This window comes from Peromyscus leucopus, chromosome 22 (assembly GCF_004664715.2).
Source record: "Peromyscus leucopus breed LL Stock chromosome 22, UCI_PerLeu_2.1, whole genome shotgun sequence".
NCBI lineage: Eukaryota > Metazoa > Chordata > Mammalia > Rodentia > Cricetidae > Peromyscus > Peromyscus leucopus.
This window is the reverse complement of record NC_051081.1, coordinates 8,359,881-8,386,725: the sequence shown is the minus strand read 5'-3', so window position 1 is coordinate 8,386,725 and position 26,845 is coordinate 8,359,881. Positions and strand designations below refer to the sequence as shown.

The window sequence follows — 26,845 nt, the reverse complement described above, 5'->3', positions numbered from 1 at the left end:
CAACAATGACTAGACTGGTAACATATCCACAATGAAATAGTTGCACCTTTATCTTGGGTGTTAACAGCTATCCACTTGGATTTAAGACCCATCCAATAGGAGGGAAATCCTGCTAGTACTGTAAACCTAAACCAGCTACTCATGGCTATAGGAAAACCTACTATGAACACTTTTCTAAATCAGTGTAATTCTTAACAGTACTCCAAAGCTCATTGTTATGCCCGAAAATAAGTAGATCTAATGCCTCATCAAAGAAGCTTGTTGTTGCAGCACCAGAAAGCATCACTAGTCAAAGTAACCATGGGATGTCCAGTCCAATTGGTACACCTACCACACAACTGCAACTAAGGCTCGGAGAACTTAGCTGAAAAGGGGGAAGAAAGACTTTAAGAGCCAGAGGACCAGGAAGTTAGCTGTGAGCTTGAGCCTTCCAGGTATGACAGGGAGGCCACACTCATGAAATAACATGGTTGTCTAAAAAGAGACCCAAACAGTCCCAACAACTGACTTTCCAATGTAGATGGGGGAACTCTCAAGGGACCCCACATCTAGATGAAGAGCTACAATCAACAACTACTGAAAGAGGAGAACTAGTCTCCCCAGATATGAAGCCCGTAATTGTTTATCCTATACCAAGTGCTTAGCCCTAGACACAAACACATGCAGGCAACACTGAAGGGGCTTGGCAGATTGCATTCATTTATTTATTCATTTATATGTGCCTGTCCACAGCAGTGAAATAACAGGGAATTTGGGTGGGAGTTGGGGGACTATTGAAGGGGTAGTGATGTAATTTATTTTAATAAAGTAAAAGTTTAGAGAGCATTAGGAAAAAATGAAGTATTTCCCATACTCCTTATATTTATTGGGCCTTTCTACAGATTCCTGATTATCCTGTTCAAATGTGGTGTAAACTTTGAGCTACATATGTAGGAACAATGAGAATTTATCCAAACAAATGAGTTGTTTTGTGGGTTCTAAGATTCCAACCCAGATCCCCAGGCTTTATGGGAAATGCCTTTACTCACAAAGTCATTCCCCCACCCCAAAACATCTTACTTGAAGAAAATATATATTTTAAAGTAAAAACTACAAAATCTATGTAAGAAACTTTACTATTAGAAAATCCAAGTGTACATATAAATGTTAAGGAAACTGCCAATGAAGAATAAGAAAAACATAACCTCCCATGTAATGACAATTGGAAACACTAACAGTTAACAAGCAGCCTATTTTTAATTTCAAATGAACCACATTATTCAAAAACTACATATAAATTAAGTCTCCTGGACTCTTACAAAGGTACTTGAATTTCATGAATCAAACACAGATTCACATGAAATGGAAAAGGGTATCATCTCACTTGATTTTTAGAAAATGCCCATTAAAATAAAATTGATGGTGAATTGGCACACACCTTTAATATCATCTCTTGGAAAGCAGAGGCAATCTCAGTGAGGCAGAAGCCAGCCTGGTCTACAAAACAAGACCTTTTCTTTCTTTCTTTCTTTCTTTCTTTCTTTCTTTCTTTCTTTCTTTCTTTCTTTCTTTCTTTCTTTCTTTCTTTCTCTTTCCTTTCTCTCTCTCTCTCTCTCTCTCTCTCTCTCTCTCTCTCTCTCTCTCTCTCTCTTTTAAATTTAATTTAACAAAAAACTTTACTGGAAGGATTTTAGGGACTCACAGAATCTTCAGGAGGCTAGAGAATTGACCTGACGATGGAAGATTTATGCAAGGCACCTCAACTATGACACCCATTTCATCACTGTGTCTGGGCACAGCAGTGGGAATAGCAAATGCAAGATGTGTGCATCTGCATGGCTTTCTGGTCCAAAGTTCCAGAACACAGAATACAGTGCAGCTAAGATTGGGTTACGTGCCTACCACTGATTTTTATCAGACCACAGAAAGAAGGCCTCAACTCCATAGTAGTCTTTAAAATAATCATTTTCATGACCATTTCTTAGAAAAAAATCCAGATGCTTTGGGGTCACCCTCAAACAACATGTCCACTACAGATCCAATATAAAGGAGAAAAACACCCATGTTCAAACGTCCTTTTTCACACAAAGATCTTATTTCAATACAAAACTTGATTTATCAAACTAAAAGACATCAATACATATAGTTTATACTGTTGCTATTGTTGTTCTTCAAGACAGTATTTTGACAGCCTCAGTTTTTCCAAAGATAGATGACAGACAAAATCATGTCAACATTTTCCACAAATTCCACAAAATCACTTTCAAAAGAATACAATCGCTCGGTGTTCAAATTTCTTACTTTTACAATATACAGAAGAAAATTCCCTTTCATTTGATTTGAGACAACATACAGCTTATACTTTTAGTGCTGAATTTTTCATTCAGTTGGAAAGGGTTCCTAACTGTATTCGATGTTGTAACTCTCTAGCCTCTACTTCCCTAGTGAGTAAAAGGCATGCACCAGGGCCAGCAAGACTGTTCACAGGTTAGGGTACTTGTTTTGAACTCAGACGACCTGAGTTCCTTCTCAGGACCTACATAGTGGAAATAGCAGAAGAGACTCCTGAAAGCTGCCCACTTCCACATGGGCACTCTGGCATGTGTACACACAAGTACATACACCTACAAAAAACGTAATCTTCATAAATTGTAATCTATGTAAAACATAGTATTAAAAAATGTGCCTTAGCATTTGTTTTCATCCAATGTCACATTCTGGACGTGTCCGAATTTATACGTTGTCAGGCCTATTCCAGCTCTTTCCAGCCTTTTATAAAAATATTATACTTATGGGGCTGGAAAGACGGCTCAGCAGCTCAGAGTACAGATACTGCTCTTCCAGAGGACCCAAGCTGGATTTCCAGCACTCACATTGGGTAGCCCACAACCACCTGTCACTCCAGCTCCAAGGGAATCTGACACCTCTGGCCTCTGTACACACTAACCCTCACATGCACATACCCACACACCTACACATGATTAAAAATTTTAAAAAATCGTGAAAATGTATTTTAAAGCTGAGCTGTGGTGGTGCATACCTTTAATTCCAGTACTCAGGAGGAAGAGGCAGGTGGATCTCTGAGTCTGAGGTCTATACAGCAAGTTACAGGATAGCCAGGGCTACAGAGAGAAACCCTGTCTCAAAAAAAAAGGTATTTTAAAATATCCCATTTGTGTATATATGTGTGGGAGATTGTGTATGCAAATGGTGGCACATGTGTGCAAGTCAGAGGAAAATTTGGTGGACTCAGTTCTCTCTCTTCACATGGGTTCTGAGAACGCAACTCAGTTTATCAAGCTCGGTGGCGAGTGCTTTTACCCCTGAGCCATCTCACTGGCCCTCCATACCATTTTTTTTCATACCCCACAATAACAGCAAGTTGACCAAAGACAATTCCACATGATGTATATGGTTTTAAGTCCTACCCACTGGGTTTCTTTTCCATGTGAGCTCTTTCATGTTTGTGAAGGCATGTGGAAACCCTAAATGCTTTCCCACAATAATTACATACATAAGGTTTTTCTCCAGTATGAATTCTTTCATGGTCACGAAGGGATGTGGAAATCCTAAATGCTTTCCCACATTCCTTACATACATATGGTTTCTCTCCAGTGTGAATTCTTTCATGGTTATAACAAGCATCACGTTGGATGAAGGCTTTCCCACAGTGCTTACAAACATAGGGTTTCTCCCCAGTGTGAATTCTTTCGTGGTTGTTAAGATGACTGGCACGAAGAAATGCTTTTCCACAGTGCTTGCAAACATAGGGTTTCTCTCCGGTGTGAATTCTCTCATGAATGTAACGAGCACTTGAATGGGTAAAGGCTTTTCCACAGTGCTTACATATATATGGTTTCTCGCCAGTGTGAATTCTTTCATGCCTCCGAAATGATGTAGAACATGAAAACGCTTTCCCACACTGTGTGCAAACATAGGGTTTCTCTCTAGTGTGAATCCTTTCATGACTGTACCAGCCACTATAATGAGTGAAAGATTTTCCACAATGCTCACAAGTATAAGGTTTTTCTCCACTGTGAATTCTTTCATGGATGAGAAGGTCATAGGAACGAATGAATGCTTTTCCACATTGCTTACATACATATGGTCTTTCCCCGCTATGAATTCTTTCATGGTTCTGGAGGGATGAGGAATATCTGAATGCTTTCCCACACTGCTTACATGTATAACACTTCTCTTCAGGGTGAATTATTTCATGTTTAATAAGGTGACTGGAATTAACCAAGGCTTTGTCATACTGTTTACACATAAACGGTTTCTCTCCAATGGTGATTTTTTCATATATTTGACCATAACTGTACCTCCAGAAGGCTTTCTCAACTTGCTTCCATTCATGCAGTTTATCTCCAGCGTGAATTCTCTCACAACACTGATCAGAATTGAGACTCCTACAGACTTCATTAGATTGCTTATTTTGATAGGCTGTCTCTCTAGGAGGACTTTGATTTGCCTGAAAGGACTCAGAATAAGTCAAATCTTTCCAACATTTCTCATGTGTAAAAGTTTTCTCCACTTGTTCCTGAGACCCATAGGGTTTCTCTGTAATTTCATAGCTGGGGTATACACGTGAGGATGAATGAACAATGATGTCTCTTGCAAGCACACCATTTTTATATATTGTTACTTCAGGAAGCATGTCTCTTTGAACAATATGCTCTGGAATCTGGTGCTGGGTTTCTCCACACTGACCACCATCTCCATAGTCACAGTTTCTCTCAAGCACCTGAGTTCTGTAAAAGATGAGGAAAGCATAACTACACTTACAATTCACCAAGAGAAGTGCTGGAGGCTAGGTGTTGTGCCACTGTTATTATAGTATTCTGGAGACCACAGAAGGAGGACAGCAAGTGTTAAGTCCATCTGGGCCATGCACAAAGAGCCTGGAGAAAGAAACTGACACTACTCATTTTCCTTCCATAAGAATTTGTAATTATAAATGGACTGAACATTCGGCCAAGGTCCTGAAGATAGTACAAACATATAAAGCTCTTAAATACTCCTGTTTTTAGGCATTTCATAAGTACCATGTGTACCACAGTTAACAAAGTTGAATATTTTCAATGAAAAAATGGTATGCATCAAACATTATAGGTTTTGAAATAGCTGAACATTCTTTCTGTGATTTATTGATGATAGGTTTCAATCTAAATCTGAAACTCATTTTACTTCACATACCTTATACCCAAAGCTGAAAGGTAACTTGATAAAATACACTAAATAATTTTCGGTATGAAGGACAATTTTGGGACAACGAAACATGAAAACAAGTCTTACATAGGTTAATATTGCACATTTTGGCAATATTCATACACTACAGAGTTGGCATCCTCTAATGCTGAATGTTCCAAGTCAATGCACTTGTAGAAAAAATTTGAGATTAAATCAATTGCACCAAGATGTACTGGGTCATTTGCTTGTTTCTCAGATTTCCTATCACTGACAAATATTTGATAACAAATTCCTCGCTCTTGGAGTGTGTATTACCTCACATTTTTCCTGAGATTTTGGTAGTTGTCTTCAATATTTTCTTTTTCATTTGTTTTACCTAAAAAGCAAACCCAAAGAAATCATTTTGACTTAATTCAATATCATATAAAAACTTACTCAATTCTACATTTTGTTATTGTGCAATGACGAGGAATGCTACATTTACCATGAAGCTCCCTTCCAATATTTCAATTCATGTATCCATACAGATGAGCAAGAAACAGCTGTTCTCTAATTGAATAAGTGAAGAAATCATAGTATATTTTTTACCTATGGAGATCAGGTTCATAAAGGTTTCTGTCATCACATCTCTGTAGAGCTTCTTTTGACTAGAATCCAATAAAGCCCACTCTCCTAGGGTGAAGTTCACAGCCACATCATCAAAGGTCACTGACTCCTGAAATAAATCACATGAAAGACAGTCAAAAATTAACTGCCAACTTGACAGGATCTAGAGTCATGAAAGATGTTGGGAACATGTGTAAGTACGCTGAAAGCAGAGATGAACTGGCTATTTTGACAGAAGCTTGAAATATGAGAATGCTAAAAGAAATGGGGACTGTCCAGGTCTGCCTGCTCATGAGGTTTCAAGGGGAAACAATGGTAGAGGCTATTTGTGTTTTGCCCAAAATTTGGCTTCATTATACCCAGAGCCTGATGACCTGAAAGAAGTTGAATTTAAAGAAAATGAAATAATTTGATACAGAAAAAAAAGTGTAAACAAGCTTAAAATTTTGGACAAGGAGAGTACAGATGACAGAGCAACCACGACTGTTAAAGAGATCAGCACTGAGCAGTGGGACAATAGTGAGGCACGCTATTAGCACAGTGACTGTATTAGCAAAATGGGACGCCACTGGCTTGGGCTATGCGAACACCCCTCGGCGAACGATGCACCTATCAAGCAGATGCATCTAGAAACTCTACATTCACCAGAAGGATACATGTATACCTGCTTTATACAATTGAAACACTCCCTTTATTACCATGTTTCTATTCAAATAGACTGTGCACTGCTTTAGAAACCTATGGGCAATGGACTGATCTGCCCTGAACTAATTTTGGGTGTATGCACAAAAAGGCATATTACGTTCACAAAATGAATCTCTAGAGATACTTGTGTATATATTATTTTATGCTTATCAAAATTGGGCTAGCATAGGATTAAAATCAAGTACATTAGAAGAAGAAACAATTGCAGTGAGCAAAAGCTTACAAAATAGAAGCCTATCAAATCAACCATCCGCACATGATACACACCTTAGCAATTAAACTTCCATTCAACTGCATACTAAAAGGAGGTGTCAAACAACAATTTGGGCCCTTGAGTATCCCCAACTCATGTGATCTACTATCATTCCTCAGAATTTATTTCTGATCTGTGCTATTGCTTTACTAGACCTGGCTATTTTTGCAAATCTATGAGGATCATTATTTCAATAGTTTAAAACAGTAGATCTCAACCTGTAGGTCATGACCCTTTTGGGCTCAAGCAACCCTTTCACAGGGGTCACCTAAAACCATTGGGAAACACAGATATTTACATTATAATTCATAACTAGCAAAATTATAGTCATGAAGTAGCAACGAAAATAATGTTATGGTTGGGGTTCACCACAACATGAGGAACTGTATTGAAGGGTCACAGCATTAGGAAACGTGAGAACCACTGATTTAAACACAGGCAAAGAACTAGAAATGGGGATTGCAGACATGGTTCAGCAGTTAAGGGTATGTCTGTTCTTCCAGTGATCCAGGTTCAATTCTCAGCATCCACATGGCAGCTCACAAACACCTATAACTCTGTTTCCAGGGGATTCCAATATGCTCTTCTGACCTCTGCTGGCTTCTTCATAGATTTAGTACACATACACAGGCTGGTAGACACATAAACTAAAATAAAATAGAACTTGGGAACACCATGTTCAGACCCCCATCCCATAGTAACATATTTGGTAAATCTGTCAGGGAAAGAAAACAAAATCCTCCTCTCTTACTACTAAAACTTACCCTCACTACTTTCTAACAATTTTTTTCATACTGATATCTATGGCTACAATGACAAATCAATGTAATCAATTTGGTCAAAAAAGGTCTTCAAGGGTTGAAGAGGTCAATCAACCATCAAAGGCTAAACTTATAACCAAAAAGACAAAGTCACCAAGCTGAGGCCTCCCTGTCCTACAGAACTGAGCAGCTGAGGACAGATGTTCTCTGCCAGTTGCTTCACCTGGCATAGAGAAGACAGAAAGAGGGATTAAAGAAGAGCAACAGCTTTCTCTGTCCAGACATAAAAAAACAAACATTCCCGCTCTTCTCCTTAGGATAGTTTCTACTCTGTAGATCTGCAGTACCTAAGTCCACAGTCACTTGGAATTCATAGAAAATGGTCTTTTCTCTCTCTCTTCTTTCCATTGTTTCCTTTGATTGTGCATTTGTTCACTTGAAGTGATTCTGCTACATTTTGCTATCCCAAAATTAAAACATGGGTCCTCTGGATTCTCTGAAATTATTTCTGCTCTTTGGAGCTGACCTATTCCTAGAGCAGATTGAATTTTAAGAGTTTTCCTAAGGTGTGTGTGTGGGGGAAGCACAGGGTTTTAGTTCCAGTACTGGGGAGTCAGAGGCAGGCAATTTCTGTGAGGTGGAGGCCAGCCTGGTCTATATAGTGCATAGTGAGTTCCAGGACAGCCAAAGCTACATAGGGAGACACTGTCTCAAAAAAAAAAAAAAAAAAAAAAAAAATCCTCTTTCTCGCCTTGCTTTTTCACATGGCTCTAGATTATAAAGTATCTATTCCTGACACTCAGACAGTGAGAACATTCATACTCGTGTGCTGTGGTCTCACAGAGGCAAAGATAATGACTGAGAGGGAAAGACAGGACACAAAACAAGGAGGAAGGGGGATCGGCAGCTGCCTCCTTACTCAAGGACTGGACAAGACTCAGAACAAGCCAAATGAATTCAATGACTTGATCAAGAAACCTTAGAACAAGGTAAATTCTCCTGCCTCCTAATAGTGTTTCTACTCTCTGGACCAAAGCCAAATTCTGCTGCTACTTTTAATTTAATAGTTTTTTTCCTCTATTTTTTTTTTTCATTTTCTCTTTTTCTATTCTCTCATGTGTTTGACATGCCACGGCTTGAATAGTTCTGATGCTCAAGTTGGAGACAATCAGCTCCCCACCCCCTCTCTCACACACACACACTCCCCAAAAATCTCCAAATCAAGTTTTGGGGAGATGAAGAGGAAAAATGGCCCTGAGATCAAAAGAAAGCAGGCCCAATGCCCAAGGTATGCTAGCTAGTTTTATGTCAACTTGACGTAAGCTGGAGTTGTCTGAGAAGAGGGAACCTCAGTTGAGAAATTGTCTCCATAAGATGGGGGGTGCTATCCCTGGGTTGGTGGTCCTGTGTGCTATAAGGAAACAAGCTGAGCAAACCATGAGAACAAGCAGCACCCCTCCATGGCCTGGGCATCCGCTCCTGCCTCCGAGTTCTCACTTAGTTTGAATTCCTACCTTGGCCTTCACTGGACTATGATTCAAGATATGTAAGCCAAATTTACCCTTTCCTCCCCAAGTTGCTTTTAGCCATGGGGTTTCATCACAGCAATAGAAACCTTAAGACACAAGGCAAGACTGCTCTCCTAAGCCCCAACCTCCAGGAAGCAAGCCCCTGAGTGGGGATTCTTTGATCCTCTACCTTCCCTTAGCTACTCCTTTTACCTTCAAAGGTGTGTTGTCTTTCTCAGTGTGCAGGGTCTAAGAATCAAGAGCCATTAGGACATCTGCCACTAGTCAGAGGCTCAGATGTCCTGTCTTTTCTGTATAGTAAGACAGCCTAACTCTACCACTCAATTAGTGAAAAAATAAACATCTTAGGGATTTTCACTCTAATTTCCTATTGAAACCCTGAGGAAACAAGTCTTCTTGGAGAATAGCATTTCACTGACTTACTAGGTAAGTAGATGGCCTGCCAAGACCCTACTTTTAAAGGTTTTTACTTTACTTTTAATTGTATGTTTATGTATGTCTGTGTCTGTGTGTGAATATGTGCACATGAATGCAGTGTCCAGAGACCAGAGAGTCATCTGATCACCTGGCGCTGGAGTTACAGACAATTGTAGGTGCTAGGAATAGAACTTGGGTCCTCTCCAAGACAACCTCTTAACCACTGAGCCATCTTAACCAATGAGTCATCTCTCCCTAGCACCAATCCTATGCTTATGATGATTAAAAGCCTACATGCCTAACCATAGCTACAACCTTTCCACCAACTCTGAATCAGGCAGTAACTCAATACATGAAAGGGTGCCTTTCTCAAGATGTCTGTTATAGGATTACGTGCCCCAACAGGACCTTAGCCAAAAGCCACTGTCTACATGAGTAGTACTACAGTCACAAAAGGACAGATTATGGAGGAACTCACAAAGAGATATGCAAATAATACAAAAGAGATACAGCATCTATTACAGGCACAACACCTAAAGATGCTCAGCATCCAAAGCAGAGATTCTACACGGGGAGGTCCCAGAATCTATATTCTGATCTTCCCTCTTTGAGGAGAACTCACCCATTTCAGAGGAAACTGTAGAGGAGATTCCATTTCCTCCTTTCTGTTACAAGTTGCCATGGGAAACTACTTGTCTGTAGTGCCAAATTTGCTCTATCTGCCCAAAGCCTCAGGTATATCAGTAATCACCGGCAAAATTTTGACCCAGACAAAAGGTGTCATATATCATCATAATACTACCTAGACCCAGGACAAACTGGGGCCCACAGATATGATCCCAAAATGGCAGCCTCAACTACAATACTATTTTTCACCTAGATCTTTTTTGTAAAAGACAAGGAAAATGGTGTGAGATTCCCTATGTTCAGGCCACCATGGTCCGCTACCAAGACTCCTCCATTTACCAAGGAATCAGGGGAAGCCCAAAAAGAAGGGAACCCCAAACTTGTACTTGATACTGTGAATGACACATTCCTGAGTGGTCCATGTCTCCAAGGAGAATCCCTTACCATCCTGCCTTTATGGTTCATCAACCCAAAAGCTACAAATGTCATCAGATAATACTGAGACCTACAACAATGCTTTGCTGCCCCCTACCCACCTGATGAGTATTTCTAGGTAAAAACTGATACCTGATTCAGTTTACAACAATAAGGTTTTCTTAAATACTTGTCTGTACTTAGTAACAATTTCCCAAAAATGGGCTCAAAGAACAAGGATTTTATGTTTTCTCCTTTTACTGAATGAGCCAAGACTTCATGATCGAATTTTACCCAAATGCTCAGTTTATATGATTTATGCTTTTCCACTCAGATAAAATCTCACTTGCTGGTTAACCACTGTCAGAACAATAGGAAGAATTCTGTTAGAAAGAAATGTTCCTGTATTTCTGCTGTATCACAAGTATTTGAATCTATTTACAAAATGTGGCCAATTACACAATGCTTTGTGTCTATGACCTTCAGTCATTTAGACTGATGATTAAATAGACGAGTGGCACTAATTATAAAAACTGAGGAAAGCTCTTGTTTCCTTAGCCAGATATTCTCACTAGTTCTCCAGAATCTAAGATATGTATCTTTTAGAAAACATCCATGATCTCCTCAGAAAAGAAGTACTGAGGAGCCTGGTGTAGTGGCACACGCCTTTAACCCCAGCACTCAGGAGGCAGAGGCAAGTGGATCTCTGCGAGTTTGAGGCCAACCTGGTCTACATAGTGAGATCCAGGACAGCCAGAGCTATATAATGAGACCATGTCTCAAAAAAAACACCCCTAGTTTGTGTCAAGCTGACTAAAGAAAAAAAAAAAAAAAAAAAAAAAACAATAAAACCTAACCAGTATACTATCCAAACAATGCAGCTAGCAACCTATTTGCAACCATTAAGCTGCACATATGCATGCTTAGAACAATGGGAATTAGTTACTTCTTTCAGGAACCCCTTAGCAAAGCCCTGTTTCTATTTAAATATTTCTTAGAACACATCCAGGACCTGTGGACTGATGCAGCCTGAGCTAGTTTTCAGTACATGTGCAATAAAGCAAACCATATCTTCCAAATGAACTTTTAGGAGAATCACCTATTTACCATTTATGCCTATGGATAAATGGACATATATACAATTAGAAGAAGATACATTTTACGAGAGGACATGCACATTGAGCTTACCCAATGCAAGTCTATCATCAAAACAGAGAACCAACCATGCATCTCATTCATGCAAGTCACTCTCACTCCTCACTGTGTGTGAAATTATTAAATTTCAATAATTTAAATAAGAGGCCAGGAACCTGCAAACACCTGTCCCCAGACATGACAAACATTAGGAAGGACACACTGAAGGCAAGATCACAACTACTAGATCAACAATAGGAACAGTTACATGAAGACAAGAGCCTACCCATGAAAGGTTCCAAAGTGTAAACATGCAAATTCATGTGAAAGAAACCCCTGAACTGAGAATGCAGCCAGGGGGTTCACTGCTGAAGAGGCTGTTTCCATACGGTCACCACACGGAAACTGATACTACTATGGTCCAAGCGGGCCTGGTACCAGCCTGGGATGGAAGCAGAAACTGAAACTGAAAGTGTCATTTAGGTGGTACTAGTTTTGGGGGGCATGAAAGATGCAAACCTGAGGAAACTTGCACCATGGATCCAGAGAGCCACAACAAACAAACGTGACACAGTGAAGATGGAGCCCAAGTTGCAGTAGAGATCTCAGGGTGATGGAGAGAGAAGTCACAGCCAAGAGATGCTCACTAAAGAAAGCTGCATATGCAGAGTAGAGTCAGCCAGTCCAGGAGAGAGGTTTTGTGAGCTGCAGGCAACACAATCTGAAGAGAAGAGCTATCTAAACCCTTTAATTGAGATAATTCCATTAGAGGCATCCAGGTGCTAGTTACAGAACTTCAGTACTTAGTGAGTCCAATGATTTTGTTTTTGCTTTTGTACAATCAGTCTTTGGTATATTTCAGTTCTTCCCTCCTGGAAAAATCTTACAATTATCCCTATCCCTCCCTCCTTCCCTCCATCTATCTATCTACTATCTATCCATCCATCCATTCATTTTTTCATTTATATATATATATATATATATATATATATATATATATATATATATATATATTCCTTTCTCCTGTAGAAGAAATGGGTATTGTATGTTAATACTCTGTCACTGCTTTTTAATTGGCATATATACATATATATGTACACTCCATATTTATATTTACAACTGTGTCACTAGGTATATCCGCTTTCCTGATGCAAATGTTTAAAAGCAATGCACTAGGGCTGAGGAGGCGGCTCAGTTGTTACGTGCTTGACAACCACTGCTGAAAACCTGAATTTCATCCCAGCACTGCATAAAACTGAGCTTTGTGGCTCAAGCCTGTAATCACACTCCAGAGGGAGAGGGAGGAATATCATAAGTTCAAGGTCACCTTCAGCTACATACTTTGTTTTAAGACAAACTAGACGCATGATATCTTGCCTCTCTTTTGAAAGAGAAAGAGAGAAGAGGAAGAGGAAGAGGAAGAGGAAGAGGAAGAGGAAGAGGAAGAGGAAGAGAAGAGAAGAGAAGAGAAGAGAAGAGAAGAGAAGAGAAGAGAAGAGAAGAGGAAGAGGAAGAGAAGAGAAGAGAAGAGAAGAGGAGTGGAGGGAACAGGTCTCAAATGCCTCAACTAATTTAAAAGAAAAAAAAATTGCAAAATAAGCCTAATGATTTGAGTTTTATCTCCAGAAGCCACATAAAAATGAAAAGGAGAAAAACAGCAACACAGGATTGACCTCGGACCTCTGCAAGCACGCCATGGCCCGGGTGGCAACACGAAGTATCACACACACTTAATAGTAATAACATATTTTTTCAACGTATTGCACACTCAAGCTCAAATGTCTTTGTCTCAGGCTGACCATCCCAGACTTTCTCAATGGTCAGAAATTACTGTCTACAGAGAACAAATAGTTGAAGGCCAAAGGAAAGAGTTGAAGATTAATTTTCTCCCAAGAACTGTATTCCAATTAAGTTCTGACCGACGAACTCTGACTCCCAATTCTTTCTGTTCGGAGAAACCCACCAGAGCAAAACAAAATTATGGTTACATGAACTCCCCTTCCCCCAGGCATCCCCCACACACACAATCAACAAAGTTAGAAAAGCTTTTCAAAATCCCGCTTTTTGCCTTATAATCAAGAAAAACAATTTTGACCTGCATTATTATTAAAAAAGAGAGGGAGCGACCAAAAAAGAGATCGAGGAGATGCAGAGGAGAAAAATGCCCTCCACCCAGCGAGCAACCTTTGACTAACACGTATAAAGCCTAGGGTTCACTTGGCAGTACCAAAAAAAAGAAAAGAAAAGAAAGAAAGAAAGAAAAGAAAAGAAAGAAAATTACACGGTGATCACAGAGGAAAACTAAAGCAGGGTAAACGGAAGTGCAGGGGCACACAGACGCGCTCACCATCCACGACCCTTCACAGCAGTTTGGATTCAGCATCACCAACCCTCCAACGCTGCAATTTTTGCAGAGGCTCAAGTTCGAGGCTCGGACTCAACCTGAGAGGACGGATGAAGCCGCTTCACAGGGGAGGGACAGGGCTGGAGGCTGGTCAAAGCCGCCACAGTGTCACAAACCCGCCACCCTCGAATGCAGGAGCGCAGGAAACACTCACCATTCTCTGCTTGTGGCGCATCCTAGTGTCCTCTCCAAGGAGCCTGCTATCGGCAGAAGTGACGGTCGCGAGGGAAAGCGCCACCACGACCCTCCCCCGCAGCTACACAGGCTCCAAAATGGCAGCAAGGGCGGAACCCTTCGATTATCTGCGCATCTTACTGGACAGTTCATGCAGGGGAATAACAGCGCCGTTCATTGGTGAATAAAATTCTCCCCGCCTCCTACGAACCGAACTAAAGAGAAAACAGTTTTTCTGCGTGCGAGTGCAGCTAAAGAAACAGCTGTCACTCGTGACCCTTTTAGCCTGCTCTTCGCTGGTACAAACCGGGCACAACCTGAAGTTTCATGGCATTTAAGGAAACATTCTGGAGGCTTTTTACCACATGCGCTCGCTGCCTTGAGTATTCAATGGGCCCTTCCTACTCCGCCCCTCAAGTACCAAAGGAATAGTGACAGCTTTGCAATGCCCCGAAGAGAAAACCCAAGAGGTAACCTTGCCCGGTGGTGGTGGCGGAGTGGTTGGGGGTGGGGGTGGGGGCGGACCGAGGAAAAAGCCTTGTGTTTCAATCTACCCATTTTCTGCCAAGAAAATTAAAACCTATCAACAAGGAATGCAATTATACAATATCTGGAGAAAATAGAATTATATGCAGAAGTATTCTACAAGGGATTCAACAGGTATAAAAAGCAACCTTTGAACTTCAAACAGAAAGGTTTCTTGGTCCAAGGTCACAAACAAATTCTACATATTTATTCCCTGGCTTCTAGATCACACTGATTTCTGACCAGAAGCCCCACAGTGGGTTATTCTCTAGTGAGTCAGAGACACTGAACAATTGAACTCTGGGAGTTCAACCCATGTCTTCCATTATTTCCTCTGCCATGAAATTGATCTTTCAATACCTTAATATTCAGAAGGAATATTCCACACTCAAATTGTGGCTTTAACCAAAATAAACTATCAAATTCACAAAACCTTTTTCTAGAGCTCTACTAAAATGTGACTTTAAATCTGATCTCCACTGGGGTCCTTCATATAGGAAGGAAGGAGACAGGGAGAAGGAAAGGAAACAGGATGGAAACACAGGAGACAATGAGGAGTTGACTAGGGAAAGAAAAAAGCACAGAAGTGAAGAGATGATGAGAAACATCGATACCAAGGTGCTGTGCACATCCACTGTATCTGCTGTGACAAGACCAGGTACAGCAGCAGCTTTGGTTCAGCATTTGAGGTGGAAGATGTTCCTCATGGTATTTTCAGCTTCTTCATCCTGAGGCAGAACATACATAATGGGGTTGGGAACATGCACAGCATCTTCAAGTATTTCCTATAGATAGTGGCAGTTGTTAGGCTTGAGGTAGACCATAGTTATGTAGTTCATGGCCACTACATGACCTCCAGATGCACACACCATGCTGTGGTGTTATATTGACTCTTAATATTGTCCTCAGATGAGATAAATTCACATATTACTTACACACACACAATTAACTATATTGTTCGACACACATGAATACTTTATATACATACAAAGATCTAAAGCAATATAAGGGCATTATTGTGTCAAATGTCATCACAAGGAATACCCTATATGGAGGGAGAACTTTGGATAAAAAGGGGGTGATAGGCTCCTTGAATTCTGGTGGTTTTATGCTTCCTTACACAGAGGATAATACCTTGGAGTCTGCTTGAAAGTATTCATTAAAGAGTACATTTGGAGCTCTGGTATGGCTCCATGGACTTGTGCTCTCACCAACTATAGAGGCTGTCATGACATTTGATGAGTTCAAAATCAATCTGAACACCATGTTAAGACTCTGTCTTAAGATCATAATATTTGACAAATACATGTACATTTTGCAAATAATACCTTTAGTAGCAACCTCTGTCCCTCCAATTGGATTACCAATTTTTATAAAAAAATGCAATCTAAAACACACACACACACACACACACACACACACACACACACACACATGCAAAAGCTTGAAGTTGGGCCATCTCACATAAATTTGTATTTAATGACCATGAAATAAGAAAATGAAGACCCAGTTTGACTGCACCATTTGTTGAAGATGCTGTTTTTTTTCTCCAGCTGCTTGGTCAAAAATTAGGTGTAATTTTTGTAAGTGTGTAAAAGTATATGGGCTTCTTTGTCAAAAATAGGTGTGAAATTTGTATCTCAGTCTTCAGCTCTATTCCATTGATCAACGTGTCTATATTTGTGCCAATACCATGTTGTTTTTATTACTCTACCTCTGTAGTACAACTTGAAATCTGGGATGGTGATACCTCCAACAGTTTTTACTATGCAGCATTGTTTTATCTGTCCTGAGTTTTTTCTGTTTTCATATAAAGATAAGAGTTTTTTTTTCATTTCTGTAAGAAATTATATTAGAATTTGATGAGGATCACACTGAATCTGTATGTTGATTTTGGTAGGATAACCATTTTCACAATATTAATCCTACTGATCCATGAACATGGAAGATCTTTTCTTCTTGATGGCTTTTCTATAATTTCTTTCTTCAAAGTCATAAGCTTTTTGTTATAGAAATATTTCACTTGCTTGGTTATAGTAATCTCAAGATATTTTTGAAGCTATTGTGGAAGCTACTGTTTCTCTGATTTCTTTCTCAGCATCTCTGTAATTCGTACATAAGAAGGCTACTGAGTTTTGTGCTTAATTTGGTATTCTGCTACTTTGCTGAAAGTTTCCTGGTATAATCAGTGGGGTTGTATTTTTAAATATAAAATCATGTTGAGCTGAACAGTGGTGGTTCACATCTTTAATCCCAGCACTCAGGAGGCAGAGGCAGGTGGATCTCTAAGAGTTCAAGACAAGCCTGGTCTACAGAGTGTGTTCTAGGACAGCTAAGCTACACAGAGAAACCCTGTCTCAAAAAACACAAAACAAAACAAACTATAAAATCCTGCCACATAAAAATAACTACACTTGGACTTCTCTCTTTCCTAGTTGTATTCTCTTGATGTCCTTCAGTTGTTTCATTGCTCTAGATCAGTGGTTCTCAAACCTCCTAATGCTGTGACACTTTACACAGCTCCTCATGTTGTGGTGACCCCAACCATAAAGTTATTTCCATTGCTACTTCATAACTGTATTTTTACTACTGTTAGGAATTGTAATGTAAATATCTGATATGCAGGATATCTTATATGAAAAGGTCATTCAATCCCCAAAGGGGTTATGTCCTACAGGTTGAGATACACTATTCTAGATAAAACTTCAAGTACTGTTTTTGAATAAATATGAAGAATGAACATGTCTTATTCCTGATTTTAGTGGAAATGTTTAGAATGATGTTGGCTGTGGGCTTGCTGTAAATTGCTTTTATTATGTTGTAGTATGTTCCTTTTACCCCTAGTCTATACAAGATTTTTTATCATTAAAGATTGTTGGCTTCTACCACAATTCTTTTCTGAATGTAATGAGATAATTATGTTTTCAGTCTGTTTATGTGGTGGATTTTGTTTGTTGGTTTACATATGTTAAACCATCTCTGAATGAAGCCAACTCAGTCATGGTGTTTGATGTGTACTTGAATTTGGCTTGCAAAACCTTATTAAAAATGTGCATTTGTGTTTGTAAAAATTATAGATATTAATCTATAATTTTTAATTGGGTCTTTGTGTGGTTTTGATATCAGGGTGATAATGGCTTCAGTTTCTATTTTGTAGAATAATTTGGGGGCTAGTACTGTTAGTTTTCTTTTGAAAGTCTAGTAAAATTCTGCAGTGAATCCATCTGGCCCTGAGCCTTTCTTGGTTGGGAGATTTCTAATCATTGCTTCTATTTCACTACAGGTTACAGGTCTGTTTAAATTGTAGCAGCCTACAAAATGGGAAAAGATAGTTACTAATTATAAGTCTGACAGAGGGTAAGTATATAGAATAGAACATATAAAGAAAAGAAACCAACCTGAACATCAAGAAAACAATACAATTAAAAAATGGGACACAGAACTAAGCAGAGAGGTCTCATAACAATGGCTGAAAAACACTTAAAGAAAAACATTTATGAAATGATCCTTAATCATCAGAGAAATATAAATTAAAACTACTTTGGAATTTCATCTTACTCCAGGTAGAATGGCCAAGGTCAATAAAACAAATGAGAGCACATGCTGGTGAGGATGTGAGGAAATGGGAAAAACTTATTCATTGCTGGTGGGAGTGCAAACTGGTACAGCCACCATGTAAATTAGCATGGAATTTCTTCAGGAAGCTGAGAATCAATCTACCCTAACACCAGTTAGCTCATTCTTGGACATATACCCACAAGACTATATCTTACTGCAGAGATACTTGCTCATCCCTGTTCATTGCTGTTCTATTCATAATAGACAGAAATTGTAAATAGTCTAGATGTCCATCAACTTATGGATGGATGAAGAAAGTGTGATATATTTACACAATTGCATACTATTCAGCTGATAAGAAAAGTTAAATCATAAAATTCACAAGTAAATGGGTGGCGCTAGAGTCACCCTGAGTAAGGAAATCCAGGCTCCAAAGACAAATATTGAATGTTTTCTCTTATATGTGGATGTTAGCTTTAAAGCTTAAGATATGTTTCAATCCAAATAGCCACAGAAGCTAGGTAGCTAATAAGATACCAGGAGGGAGGCGGGGATCTTCCCAGGAAGAAGAAATAGAGTACAATATTATAAAGACATGAAGTGAACACCAGAATGGGAGGATTAAACAGGGAGGCAAATGGGAGGGCAGCAAAAGGAGGGAATATGAAAAGGAAAGACTAATACTAAAGACCTTTTGAAAATCCACATGAAAACCAACTATTGTAGAAGCATTCTAAAATATATGCTTATGTGAAAGGAATTTAAATGGAGGAGGCAATGTCCCAACTAGATATCTTTTTTTTTTTTTTTTTTTCTTGGTTTTTCGAGACAGGGTTTCTCTGTGTAGCTTTGCGCCTTTCCTGGGACTCACTTGGTAGCCCAGGCTGGCATCGAACTCACAGAGATCCGCCTGCCTCTGCCTCCCGAGTGCTGGGATTAAAGGCGTGCGCCACCACCGCCCGGCCTCCAACTAGATATCTTATGCCACCAACTAACACCTCCAGTGCCAGGAATGGGTTACATTTTGTTGTGTCATTGGCCAAAGCGATTACAGAGATCCCCCAAACATCACAGACTATTGCCAAGGTTATTTGTTACTCTCCATAAACTGGTAGTAAGGTCCTATTGCTGAAGACACAAATCATGTCAAACAGAGAAGTTGAGCTTCTCATGAAGCTGCATCCCTACTGACTAGCATTCATGATGCTGGAAGGTACTTTGCATGTTTCTGCACCAACATTACCCAGCTACAAACCTATGACCTACAACAGAGATATGTCTGCAAGATATACAATCATGGCATAAATGTTATGGGAGTAACCAAGCACCTTTTAATTATTTTTATTGGATTTAAGGCCTATTTCATGAGATGGAACTCATACCTGACAATGCTAAAGTAGCCAAGAACCTACAGGTAAATAGGTCTAGGGACAAGAGCAGAACCTACTATTATCCTATTAAGGAAACATAGCAATAAAATGACTCCTAATGCTATATTGTTGTACCAACAGAACAGAGTATCACTCAATCTCATCAGAGGAGTTTCTTCCTGCAGTAGATGGTAAATAACAAAGAGATCTGCAGCTGGACAGTGTGCAGAGATACTTTGGAGCATTAATTCCTAAATGAGATGTCTTCATAAAACCTCTGCCCAGGGCTAAGGGATCTATCTGGAAGAGGAGGTGAAAAGATTATAAGAGCCAAAGGTGACTCCAAAAGAAAAAAAAGTGTCTTCTAAAGACAACAGTACTGATACACATGAATTCACAGAGACTGAGAAAGCACTCACAAGATCTGCACAGGTTCCAACCAGATGAAAATCTCAGCACTGAGAAGGGGATGTAGGCACAAAGTCCCACCCCTAACCAAGAAGGTATCTGAAATTGATATTTACGGCAAGGGGTGGGGGGAGCCTGTTTTGTCAAATAGAGTGTCACTTGGTATGTCAACCACACTCCCGGGCAGGTCCCAGGCTCAGGAATAGTTGGCCAACACAAAACAGGCTTCATATATTTGGGGGCATTTTTTTATTTTTTATTTTTGTCTTTTGTTTCTTTTTATTTTGACTTTTAGGTTTTGTTGTTGCTGTGTTTTTCTTGTTTGTTTGTTTGTTTGTTTGTTTGTTTGTTTTCTGAAAGAAAGAGCATGAAATTGGGTGAGCAGGGAGGTGGGAATGACCTGGGAGGTAGTTGATTAGGTTTCCAGCACCAGACATATCATTTTCATCTTGTTGATAAGAAGCTAACTCTTTATTGGGCAGAACTGCACTTGCCCTGTGGATGGTACACCATTGTCTTCTCTGTACCACTTGGAAAAGCTATAAGGAACCTGCACTCATTCTGGAGTAGACCCCAACATCAATGACTTCACTTCACAAATCCAGATTATTTTCATGAAAATTAGAGGCTTCGTAGGGACAGGGGAAATCGAGTTTTGTAGAAACTTCTGAAAAAATTATATTAAAATTACTTTTTAATTATAATTATAAATTATATTTATTATAAATTATAATTACTCTATTTGTGGGCTCCAATGTGATGTTATGAGACATGTAGATTTTGGACAGTACTGTAATGAGATAAGCATATGACCTCCGACATATATCTGTGTAGTGGTAATTCTAAGGTTGACAAGAAGAAAAGGCAGACAAGGGAACAAGCAGCTCAATGGTAGTGTAGGCCTTTATTCAGGAGAAAAACAGAGGAGTCGCTGGTGGAAGAATCAGAGCCTGCCTTCTGCTTACAGGCTGCAGTAATAGGGCATGAAGGAGGAGTTAGGTTGAAGCATTTCCTATGGGTAACTGGTGAGACAGTTAAAAGAATGTCAGGTGACAGATAAACATCATCTGTGGCTGGCTTTTCCTGGGGCTTGATAAGAGCAGGGATTGCAAGAATATAGAGAAACAAGCTACTTTGGTTCTGGAAACCAAATTACTGCAATTTTGGAAATCATTACCATTCAACCAAACCAGAGACTTTATGAAATGGCATGGCCTAGAAAATCCATTTCATGATTTTGCAAAAGATTTTAAGTTGAGCATGGTGGAGGCCAGAGGAAATCTTGCAAGTCTATTCTTATATCATATCATTGTGGGTCCCTGGGATTGAACTCAGGTCACCAGGCTTGGCAACACATTGCTTTACCTACTAAGCCATCTCTCTGGTCCCTCTATGGAGTTCTTCACCAGTCTCTGAACCAACATCATGAGTCTTTTATCTCAGGTCTCATCATTACCAACAACAGGATCATTTTCACTCTTTACTTTCTATCTCATTGAGTACAAATACCAGCTGAATCAAGTATGAGCACTACTTCCTTTTCTGGGTCTTGTAGTAAAATAATTGTCTATCAATTTAAGGTCACTTTAGTGTTTGAGTGGAATGTTCTGTAAGATGTTAGATCTGTTTGATTTGTGACATCATTTAACTCCAGAATTTCTGTTTGTAGTTTTTGTCTGGTGACTAGTTTATTGGTGAGAGAGGAGTATTGAAATCACCCACTATTGTGGTGTTAGGGTCAGTATGTGATCTAAGACCTGCTGCTTCTTTCATGAAACTCGGTGCCCCTGTGTTTGGTGTGTAAATGTTTAGAATTATATTCTCTTGGTGGATTTTTCCTTTAATGCATATGAAGTGTCATTCCCCGTCTCTTCGGACAAACTTTAATTTGAAGTCATTTTGCCAGGTATTAGAATAGCTAGGCCTGCTTTGTTCTTAGTTCCATTTACTTAGATTGCCTCTCACCATACTTTTATTCTAAGGCAATGTCTGTTCACGATACTGAAGTATATTTCTTGGAGTCAGCAAAAAGATGTATTATTACTTATTATAAATTATTACTTAGCAGTGTTTACTAATTCCTGTTATTTTATTATTTTATTGTTGTAGTGCTGTTTTCTTAGACCTCTTTTGGTGAACTGTTCTAGGATTCTTCCTTTTGTTCTCTTCAGTGTGTTTAATCTTCTCTTCAGGTATAAGAAATATAATTCAAGCCAGGCAATGGTGGCTCATGACTTTAATCCCAGCACCCAGGAGGCAGAGGCAGGCAGATCTCTGTGAGTTCAAGGTCAGTCTGGTCTACAGAGTGAGTTCCAGGATAGTCAGGACTGTTTCACAGAGAAACCCTGTCTCAAAAAAACCAAAAAAAAAAAGGGGGGGATAAATATAATTCTCTTCTAACATCTTTTATAGAGCTGGCTTAGTGGAAATAAATCCCCCAAATCTGTTGATTTTTTAAAAAATTTTATAAGTCTTTTTTCTGAATATTTGTCTGTGCACTACATGTGTGACTGCTGCCCTTGGAGTACATCAGATCCCTTGGAACTGGAGTAACAGATGGCTGTAAACTGCTACGTGAGTACTGGAAATTAAACCCACTGAAGAGCAGCCAGTGCTCTTAACTGCTGAGCCATTCTTTTAGGCTCCCTTTAAATATGTTTTTGTTTGTTTCTTTCTCCTTTAATTATGACTGATTGCTGTGGATATCACTCTATATAAATAAAACACTGATGGACAGTGACCAGGCAGGAAGTATAGGCAGGACAAAGAGAGAGGAGAACTGGGGAAACAGGAAGAAGAGGGGAGAGACACTGCAGCCACGGCCAGGACAAGCAGCATGTAAAGACGCTGGTAAGCCACCAGCCACGTGGCAAGGTATAGATTTATAAAAATGGGTTAATTTAAGATAAAAGAACAGTTAGCGCCGGGCGGTGGTGGCGCATGCCTTTAATCCCAGCACTCGGGAGGCAGAGGCAGGCGGATCTCTGTGAGTTCGAGGCCAGCCTGGACTACCAAGTGAGTCCCAGGAAAGGCGCAAAGCTACACAGAGAAACCCTGTCTTGAAAAACCAAAAAAAAAAAAAGAACAGTTAGCAAGAAGCCTGCCACGGCCATACAGTTTATAAGGAATATAAGCGTCAGAGTGATTATTTTATACGTGGATTGTGGGACTGCGGGGCTTGGTAGAACCTGGAGAGAAGCCCTCCAACAACAACTGATAGTTTTGCTGGGTATAGTAATTTGGATTGACATCTGCGGTCTTTCAGAACTTGTAAATATCAATTCAGGCCCTTCTGTTTCCAAAATCACCACTAAAAACTTACATGTTCAACTCCACATCTGACAGAGAGCTGACTTCCAAAATACATAAAGAACTCAAGAAACTAGATATCAAAATACCAAATGATTCAATTAAAAAAAAATGGGCTACAGATCTAAACAAACAATTGTCAACAGAAGAATCTCAAATGTTCAAAAGACTTTTAAGGAATTGCTCAACATCCTTAGCCATCAGGGAAATACAAATCAAAACAACTCTGAGATACCATCTTACACCTGTTAGAATGGCTAAGATAAAAAACACTGAGGACAGCTTATGCTGGAGAGGATGCGGAGTAAGGGAAACACTCCTCCACTGCTGGGGTGAGTGCAAACTTGTACAGCCACTTTGGAAGTCAGTATAGTGACTTCTCAGAAAATTGGGAATCAATCTACCTCAAGACCCATCATATACCCTAAGGATGCACAATCATACTACAAAGACACTTGCTCAACTATGTTCATAGAAGCATTATTCGTAATAGCCAGAATCTGGAAACAACCTATAGATGCCCCTCAATGGAAGAATGGATAAAGAAAATAGGTACAGTTACACAATGAAGTATTACTCAGCTGTAAAAAACAATGACATCATGAAATTAGCAGGCAAATGGATGGAACCAGAAAAAAAACATCCTGAGTGAGGTAACCCAGCCCCAGAAAGACAAATATGGTATGTACTCACTCATAAGTGTTTATTAGATATAAAACAAAGGATAACCAGGCTATAAACCACAACCCCAGAGTAGCTAGGTGACAAGGAGGACCCTAAGAGGGACATGCATAGATTGCCCTAGGAAGGGAAAATAGATAAGATCTCATGGATAAACTGGGAACTTGTGGGAGGGGTATGAGAACATGAGGGAATAGGATGGTCAAGTGGGGGAGGGACAGAGAGGAAGAGCAAGGAAAGAGATATCTTGATAGAGGGTGCCATTATGGGGTTAGGGAGAAAACTGGTGCAAGGGGAATTCCCAGCAGCCCATAAGGACGACCCCAGCTAACACTCCAAGCAATAGTAGACAGGGTGCCTGAACTGGCCTTCCCCTGAAATCAGATTAATGACTTCCCTAATTGGCATCATAGAACGTTATTCCAGTAACTGATAGAAACAGATACAGAGATCCACAGCCAAGCACTGGGCCGAGCTCCTGGAGGCCAGCTGAAGAAGGGGAGAAGAGATTATAGGAGCAAGGTGGGTCAAGATCATGATGGGGAAACCCACAGAGACAGCTGACCCATGCTAGTGGAAACTCATGGACTCTGGGCTGACAGCTGGAGAACCTGCATGAGACCTAACTAGGACCTCTGAATGTGGGTGACAGTTGTGTGGCATGGGCAGTTGGTGGGGTCCCTGGAAGTGGGACCAGGATTTATCCCTAGTGCATGAACTGGCTGTTTGGAGCCCATTCTCTAAGGAGGGATACCTTGCTCAGCCTTGATGTAGGAAGAAGGGCTTGGTCCTGCCTCAACTTGATATGCCAAACTTTGTTTACTCTCCATGGGAGGCCTTACCCTCTCTGAGGACGGATGGGGGTGGGGTGAGGGGAAGTGAGGAGGAACAGGAAGAGTGGAGGGAGAGGGAATTGTGGTTGGTATATAAAATGGTAAAAAAAATCTTTTAAATAAAGGAAAACCTCAGGTGTTATTCTGATGCCTTCAAATTGACTTGGTTTTTCTCTCAGTTTTTAGTAGCCTTTCTTTATTTTGTACATTTAGTGTTTTGATTCTTGTGTTGTGGGGAGTTTCTACTCTGGTCCTCTCTATTTGGTATTCTATATGCATCTTGCACCTTGAAAGGCATCTTTTTCTTTAGATTAGGAAAGTTTTCTTCTATAATTTTATAGAAAATACTTTCTGTGCCTTTGTCATGGATTTCTTTCCTTCTATTCCTCTTATTCATAGGTTTGGCCTTTCCATGGTGTCCCAGATTCTTTCAATGTTCCTTTCTTTTAAAGATCTAATATTTGACTGAGAGATCCATTTCTTCTACCTTGTCTTTGAGACCTGATGGTTTCTCTTTTTCTTGATTCAATTTGTTGATGAGACTTGCCTCTGAGCTTTGTGTTTGACTTCGGAGTTTTTTCATTCCAAGTTTTATTTATTTTGCTTTTATCAAATATTATATCTCTTTAATAAATCCTATTTCCATATCTTTGTTTTAATTATTTCATTCAACTGTTTTGCTTTTCAGACATTTATTTCTATCTTCCTTGAGCTCCTTGAACATATTTATAATAGCTATTTTGAAGTCCTTGTCTTGTGTATCAGCTAAGTTGCTTTTCTCAGGGATTAGTACAATGGGGCAGGGAGTACTAGTTTTTTGAGATGTCTTGTCTTGGTTGTTCACGTTGTTTTGTTTTTGTGGTGAGATCTAGACATCTGGTGTGAAGTTATTAATGGTATTTCCAGATATGGATAACTGGCCTCACCTTTGTTGGGTGGATGTTTGGGCCTTTGCTGTCACTCAAACATGTCAGGTTGTGGACAGCTGAATGATACTTCTCAGTCTTAAAAATACTCTGGCCCTTTAATTGCAGCAGTTGGGAGGCAGAGCCAGGTGGATCTCTGTGAGTTCGAGGTCAGCCTGGTCTACAGATCGAGATCCAGGACAGGCACCAAAACTACACAGAGAAACCCTGTCTCGAAAAACAAAAACCAACCAAACAAACAAAAAAACTATTCTGTGCTTCCAAGTAGGGTTCCCAGGTTGGCACAATAGGTAGGGTGGCTGATAGGCAGACAAGTAAGGGGGAAACTGGACCCTAGTATCTCTAGGGGTCAGGGTTGGGGCCCAGCAGAAGTTGGGTGGCTATCTGTCCAGGCCACTGGACAGCAATTGGGACATATATGGTCTCAGGTAGATGCAGTAAGTAAGGTGGCTGATAGGTATGCCCACAGGGAGGTGACTGGCTCTCCCTTTCATGACTTTTTAAGGGAAACATAATGACCAAAGGCTATCCTATTGTGGTTACAAACAAAAGGTTTCTCCAGAGTATTTTCTTCATGAATTTCAACATACCTGCATTTCCTGAAAGCTTTCCTACATTGTTTCTAAGTGTGAACCATGCCATGACTCTTATCAAATGTGAGGTACCTATTAATTTCATTGCATAACTTACTTTCATAAGCTTTCTCTCCAATGAGACCTTGTTATGGCACTAAAGGCATTATGAAGAACTGAAGGGTTTCCACACTCCTTATATTTACAGAGACTTTCTAAATATGACTCATTCTCACATTGGTGTTTGATGTCAACTCTGAGCAGTAAATGGATAAGTGATCAATGAGGCTATCTACAAACAAATGAGGAATACATGGTGCGTTGGCTAGTTTTATGTCAACTTGACACAAGCTGGAATCATCTGAGAGGAGGGAGCCTCAATTGAGAAAATGCCTCCATAAGATTGAGCTGTAGACAAGCCATCAGGGTGTTTTCTTAATTAGTGATTGATGTGGGAGGGTCTGGTCCAG

At 39.9% G+C, this 26,845-nt stretch overlaps 1 protein-coding gene across 2 annotated transcripts; it reads right to left on the bottom strand.

Moving 5' to 3' along the window:
* Positions 1-3,184: 3,184 nt before the first annotated feature.
* Positions 3,185-14,315, bottom strand: LOC114680845 (zinc finger protein 709-like). Of its 2 annotated transcripts, none has more exons than XM_028854016.2 (4): positions 14,174-14,315; positions 5,758-5,884; positions 5,485-5,545; positions 3,185-4,730 (listed from the first exon to the last, which is right to left on the bottom strand). In XM_028854016.2, exons 1-4 carry the CDS (start codon positions 14,192-14,194, stop codon positions 3,404-3,406), a joined length of 1,536 nt encoding a protein of 511 aa, XP_028709849.1. In that variant the 5' UTR covers positions 14,195-14,315; the 3' UTR covers positions 3,185-3,403. The 2 variants fall into 2 exon arrangements, with proteins under 2 accessions (XP_028709849.1, XP_037053821.1); XM_037197926.1 differs by lacking the exon at positions 14,174-14,315 and adding an exon at positions 13,963-14,148.
* Positions 14,316-26,845: the final 12,530 nt, after the last annotated feature.

Bases quoted from the DNA above. Each gene is read 5' to 3' on its own strand.
- LOC114680845 (XM_037197926.1), bottom strand. From the start codon at position 13,998: ATGCTGAATCCAAACTGCTGTGAAGGGTCGTGGATG. The intron at 5,885-13,962 runs GTGAGCGCGTCT...GATTTATTTCAG, and splicing joins GCTGTGAAGGGTCGTGGATG to GAGTCAGTGACCTTTGATGA. The intron at 5,546-5,757 runs GTAAAAAATATA...TTTGCTTTTTAG, and splicing joins TATGAACCTGATCTCCATAG to GTAAAACAAATGAAAAAGAA.